The sequence below is a fragment of the Fulmarus glacialis genome, unplaced genomic scaffold, assembly GCF_000690835.1.
Source record: "Fulmarus glacialis isolate BGI_N327 unplaced genomic scaffold, ASM69083v1 scaffold33382, whole genome shotgun sequence".
Classification (NCBI taxonomy): domain Eukaryota; kingdom Metazoa; phylum Chordata; class Aves; order Procellariiformes; family Procellariidae; genus Fulmarus; species Fulmarus glacialis.
In genome coordinates this window covers 1-6,557 of record NW_009196508.1, presented here as the reverse complement: position 1 = coordinate 6,557, position 6,557 = coordinate 1, and the positions used below count along the sequence as shown (strand labels likewise).

The following is a 6,557-nucleotide window of genomic DNA, read 5'->3' as shown; positions in this document are numbered from 1 at the left end:
TCTCAAGTGTACCTTCCTGACTGCTGTTGCTCTCTGACTTCAGGACCTCTGAGGCAGTGTTTACAGCTGGGCTTAACAGCATTACAAATCTTCCGTTTCATTAGATTTTTCTGGTCTTCCAATAATCATTTATTCTCCTGGCAGTTGAAAGCATCTACGACAGTGAGTTCCATATCTGACTTAAATGTAGTCTTACTAACTTTCTTATGCATTCTGATGATTTTCTAGTCTGACTTCCCAATTTAGAATAGCTTGTTAAATTTTGTGTAGCTTGTACATTGATATTCCCCTGGGCTAGTAGACAATTTGATAAGCACTACTTTAGAGGAACACACTGTTTTCATGTTCCTTCTTGTACTGTGCACCCTTCATTCTGACAGGTGTGGAAGAAAGAGGGATTGATCCATTTTCTCTCTCAGTAAAAACTGGAGATGGGTCACAGAATAACCTTTGCTACAACAAAGATGTACACTTAGTATTCCTGGTATTACATATATGGGAAACCTCTCCTTTTTTGATTTCTCTTCAGTCTCTTTTTCCTTCCGAGGAATAATGACACTTTCACTTTCTGCTGCCATTCATTTTCTTCTCCAGTTGGAGGAAAAAAAAAAAATCAAAATTCATGTTCTCTTCTGTCTGCAGAGATCTGAATACCAGCAACGCAGCTGGCCAGTTTTGTCAGCCTCTTTCCCAAGGAACAGCCAAGTGAAATGGACAGAAAGGAATTGTATGCTTTAAAATTCAGCTGTGCCTGTTATGTAGTTGGAAGGTATAAGAGTGCAAGTATAAAAGCTTGAAACTTAATTTAAAAATAACTGACCTTATCGTATAGCAATTTATTCTATACCCTTAAGCTCACCTTACTAGCAGGAAAAAAGGTTTCTCTGTCTGCCTTTGCCAAGCTGAGGGCTCAGATTCTAATTATTATAGAGTCAGGTGTTTCAAGGAGACTTAAATAAGGAGCAAAACCTGCTGACTAATTTAGACACACTGTGAAATGCTGTGTAAAATTCCTAAGTAGCAAATGGAAATTTTACATTCTTACCAGCTTCTTGTTTGCTGATGAAACCCCAAACCCTTACTAGCTGTAGGTGTGCATGTATTAGAGGTAGGTTAGTTTTTGCTTTTTTTGGGGTGCAGGTAAGCTCTGTTTGTAGGCTACTAACTTGCACAGTCTTCGTCTGAAAGAGGTTTGCATTTTTATGAGATCAAGAACTTGATAGGAAGAAGGCTAAAAAAATCTGTCATTTTTTTCTCTTTCCAGATATGAGAAATGAGTGTTGGACGCAGAAGATTAAAGCTGCTGGGAATTCTGATGATGGTAAACATTTTTATTTATGTGATTGTGGAAGTCTCAAAAAGCGGCAGCCAAGAGAAGAATGCAGAAGGCCGTGTTATTATACCACGCAGCAAATTCTGGAGAAAATATACTCCTCACAAAGCTTATTGGAACAAACAGCAACAGAAGCTTGAACTGCTGTACAACCCTATTCTGACCTTGCTTTCCAATATGACTGTGGAAGAGAACTTAGTTTCTAACTCGAGTGTTCTCAGTTCCTGTGAGCCTGACCCGTGGGTACCTTCAGAGGTTAGTGACTTTGCAAATTTGCCAGACAGATTCAAAGACTTTCTACTTTATTTGAGATGTAGAAATTATTCATTATTAATGGATCAGCCAAACAAGTGCAAACATAAACCTTTTCTGCTGCTGGCTATTAAGTCACTTACACCCCATTTTGATAGAAGGCAAGCAATTAGGGAATCCTGGGGCAAGGAAATAAAATCGGGGGATGTGACAGTCAAAAGGGTCTTCTTGCTTGGACAGACCCCACCAGAGGATAATTTTCCTGATCTCTCAGACATGATAAAATTTGAGAGTGAAACCCACCAAGACATTCTCCTCTGGAACTACAGAGACACTTTCTTCAATTTAACTCTGAAAGAGGTGCTGTTTCTGAAGTGGGTCAGCAGCAGTTGCGCAGATGTCCAGTTTATTTTTAAGGGTGATGATGATGTTTTTGTGAATACCCATCAGATCCTGGATTACTTGAAGAGCTTATCAAAGGACAAAGCCAAAGACTTATTTATAGGCGATGTGATCAAAGATGCTGGACCTCATAGAGAAAAAAAATTGAAGTACTACATCCCAGAAAGTGTTTATGAAGGTTCATATCCTCCATATGCAGGAGGTGGTGGGTTTCTGTACTCTGGTGATCTGGCATTAAGACTGAATAATGCATCTGACCAGGTACTCCTTTACCCTATTGATGATGTTTATACTGGAATGTGCCTTCAGAAGCTTGGGCTTGCTCCGGAAAAACACAAAGGCTTCAAAACATTTGATATCGAAGAGAAATACAGAAATAACATATGTTCCTACACAAACTTAATGTTAGTACATAGTAGAAAACCTCAAGAAATGATTAAGATTTGGACACGCTTGCAAGATCCACACTTAAATTGTTAAAGTAATGTGCATAAGTGTCTTAAGTCCATATAACTTTCCAAGTTTGGGTCTGACTTTCTTGGACCATTGAAGCTCTGTTTAATAGTTTAATTTTCTCTGGGAACTTTTTCCTCTACTTTTGAAAATGAGAATAATACTAAAATTTGAGGGGATGGCTTGAAGACTTGGTCCTGACTTTTCCACTGTCCTGGTGGTCATTATGTTTCAATATTTGTCTTAAATTAATTTTAAAAAGGACTTCAAGGATGTAACTAGCTGTCAGTGACTGGTTAGCTGTATTGGAAACAGGGATTGCCTATTACAATGCATCTTTCATTAATTGTGATGGTGAAAGGTATTTTTTCCTTGAGTAGTGTTTGTGTGTGGGTGTGTGGAAACCACTGTAAATTGAAAATTTACAAATTGGAGGAATGTAGTTTTACTTTAAGTATGAAACACTCTTAGAGACTTTATTGAATTTTTTTAATTTGTAGTTTTCAGTCTTTTTGCACCCCAGAACAGTATTTTCTCCTTTACTTATGATCTTTCGTACAAAGTGTGCCTGTGTCTGAAGGATTTATCCGTTTATTAGATGATGCTTTTTTTACAAAAAAAGCATAATACTGTTTGAAACACCCCATAAAAGAGCTGAATATATAAGGAAAAGGAAGAACAGATTTTGTTTGGGGCTGGGCAGTAGATACAGTTAGGTCTGCCCCCTGCCCCAAGCTTACGTGAGGTAAAGCTGACTTGTTGCTCATGTTATTTATGTGAAAAGCTACTCTGGTCAGTCCTTGTTTTCTCTTTTGGCACTAAATGTGATCAGGTAGCTTGATTTGATGCAAATAACTGAAATTGCACATTGCTTTCGAGAGCATGGTTTGGATCTCCTATAAAGCAGTAGCAAATCTAGAATTGTGCAGATCCTAAGAGTTTTGAATTTTGAAACAAACTTTGAAGTTGCATGATGTCTCATGTAGAGTTATGTTCTCAGAATTCAGATTTTTCTTCTGTATTTCCACATCTTGCTTATAAGAGTTATTCTAAATAGTGGTTGCTTCCTTTGTATATGTAGAAGTGCCTGTCTATTTATTGTTCAGATTGAAGACCAAAACATTTTCTTAAATATATTTTGTGTAACATTTTATTTGTATAGTGTTGTCACTCAGATATTTAAATAGAGCATGATATTTTAAATCTGTGAGATGTGTAACATGTTAAATAAAGCTAATTGTTATTTTTGAATTTGAAAAATAAAATGTGATTTAAATATTTCTTGTAATGCTTCATTTGAGACATAAGGTTGCCTTACAGAGCAGTTGCACTCTACTGTGTGGCATTCAGTAACAACGCCTTTCAGAAGTTCGTAAGCAAAAGGCTTTATTCGGCAACTTTCTCTAGCGCTTATGTACTACACTATCAAGAAAATGTTGTCGCAATTGTGCATGGATTTGTTAGATGCTGTAATAGATGGAAAACTCTGGCAAAAGCAAGGGAACGTTAAGTGCCCTAGGAAAAACAGTACGTACACAAATAATTGCCTGTACAATAACACTGCTTGTACAATTGAAAGGAATCAAGGAATGGATTGAATGGCTGGCACTTTAGTCTAGTTTTTGTTTGAAATAACTTGGCAGCTACAACTCTTTTGGCTTCTTCACCTGCTTTCTGGTTCCTTCGTTTACCTTGAACAGATGTGGTGCTTTTTTTTGTTTGGGGAGAGGTGAGGTCTTCTGGTCTTCCACCTTTCTGTTCCGTAGATGTTTACTGTCAACCCCCAGGATAGATAGATAGATTAAAGACAGACTGTGCTCTGGTATTGTGCTGCGAGGTTTGGCCCCTGTGCCTTGTAATTCCTCATGAGAAATTACACCTTTCTGAAAGAGCTGCAGATTTTACTGTACATGTGTTACTTCCTACTCTGTTCTTCCTAGCCATGCTAAGCACCCTGTTTCTTTCTAAATGTTAGTGGGATTTTTGTCAAGAGTTTGGGCCAAGTGAAAGAAAAGTTATGCGGATAATGAGGAATGCAAGTAGAGATGTGATGTTAAGAGTCTTCTAGACTCTCAGAGCGAGAGAGGAAAAGGAATTGATTCTTATGAGTAAGATGGGGTGGAGTGCACATGTGATATTAACCTGTTAGTGAAATGGGTGGGATTGGTGGAGTGCCAGCATTAATTATTTACTTTATACCCTTCCTGTAATCATGAGATTAAAAACAGGCCTCTTGTATAGGACACGACTGAGAATAAGGAAAAAACAGGCTGAGTGGTACTTGCCAAGGAGAAATGCTGTGAGAAGGCATCTACCCGCCTTCTGAAGTGACTAGAGAAGAGAAAGAAGGGAGAGGAAAAGACTGAGCGGGTGGCCCCAGAGGGCTAAATAGGTAAGAAGGTACTGGAGAAGAAATTGGACAGGCTTGTCTTGTTTACTCTGGGTGTGGAGAAGCACCGGTGACTGTACTATCTGATTGGGCCTCTGGTCCACTCCCGTGGAGAAAGAATTGTCTTGACAAAGAATTGGGAGTGTGTGGAGTAAAGAGTAAGTGAAATAAATAAGAACAGAGATAAGGAAACCGAAAGAAATGCCATGTGTGGGGGAACGGGATTTGGGGACAGTTGGGAACAGAAGATGAAAAGTCTTCGAAAAGCAGATACAGTATTAGGTTGTTGTATCTGGGTTTTTTTGATTGTGTTCTGGGGTTTTTTTTTTTGGTTGCCAGTTCCTGGTTTTTGGAGCATTGCTTGAGTATTAGGTACTTTAAATGAAAAGTGAAAGTAACGTAATTAAATTGGGAATAATTTTTTTTAATATGGACTGATTTCCTATGAAGTAAATTTACAGCTAAGGAAACAATGAGCAAAACTGGTAACTACTATAAAATAAGTAAATAGATGAATGACTTTTTTGGAATTACTTGGTGAAAAGAGATCTTGGAAATATAGGGTGCTAAAGATGGATTCCACACCCCACCCCCCCCTCCTAAAATTTAAGGGAGAGGAAAGAGTCTACTAAGATGAAAACATGAGAAGATTTGAGTACTGTGAGAATAATGGGAATAATGGAATTTGAAAACTGAAATAGATGAGATGGTTGAATGTGGAGACAGACTTTTATTTTTTCCCCTTCTCTGAATACAGCAGGGAAAATGAAGTGCTCCTGTGATTAAATGACATTGCATCAGGGTAAGCCATTAGAATCCATTAGCTTGTTTGTATAAAGGCTCAGGCTTTTTCTTCTAAATCCAGTTGGGAGGAGGAAATACAGGCCTTTGGATAAGGAAGGTAACTGAGCTATAATTAATGCACAAATTATAATGTTTATCTTCTAGAGGATGGAGTCCCTTTTTTTTCTAAATGAAAAATTTTCTGCCGGTCGGTTACTTGGACTGTATGCACTTACACTTGGATCCCTTCTCCCCCTACCTAGTTTATTTTGTTATGTTATGTAGGCTTGAGTGAAATGTAGCACTTGACAGGACTGGTGATAACAGAATTCCTGACAATCCTTTCTGCTTTTTGGTGTTGGAAGCACTGAAAGCCAAACTTGAAAAGAGTTTTGGCTGGAGAATACAAGAAAGATGCAGACTAGAATTTAGTAAAACTTCTGCGTTAGGTATGCTATTCAACAAGGATCCACATGCAGGTAATTCTTAATTTTGGGCTTTGTGATGTGGTAATGAGCAATCTAGCTCTTATCTGGTGCTGCTGTTGTGCTGATCTAGCTTACAGTAAGCAGTTTACTCCCTGGCCTCCTTTCTCTTCGGGCTTATTACACCTCGTATGCATAAGATTTGCACTGTAGTTGGGTTTGCCTGAGGGCACCAATCCAAATGAGTTCATGTCTACACTGAACTATTTCCTCCTCACATAATAATCATGAAACCAACTTAGCAAGCAAATAGGACTGGGAGAGCTGCTTAATGGGTCCCTTTTACAGACAATAACGCATGGAGGTGGTCTGAAAGGAGGAATGTCAATCAGCGTGAGCACAAAACATCACTCTTCAAATTCTCTTCAGCCTCTTCCTCAAACTTTTTAAAGCTGTTGCCCTGTTCCTTGCTGGATGAAGATGAGAACAGGAGTGGGAGTGAGAACTTAGTAAAACAAGC

General features: G+C 38.4%; 1 protein-coding gene across 1 annotated transcript; it reads left to right on the top strand.

Moving 5' to 3' along the window:
* Positions 1-1,197: 1,197 nt before the first annotated feature.
* On the top strand, positions 1,198-3,718 carry B3GNT2 (UDP-GlcNAc:betaGal beta-1,3-N-acetylglucosaminyltransferase 2). Its single transcript, XM_009572213.1, has one exon. It carries the CDS (start codon positions 1,274-1,276, stop codon positions 2,465-2,467), a length of 1,194 nt encoding a protein of 397 aa, XP_009570508.1. The 5' UTR covers positions 1,198-1,273; the 3' UTR covers positions 2,468-3,718.
* Positions 3,719-6,557: the final 2,839 nt, after the last annotated feature.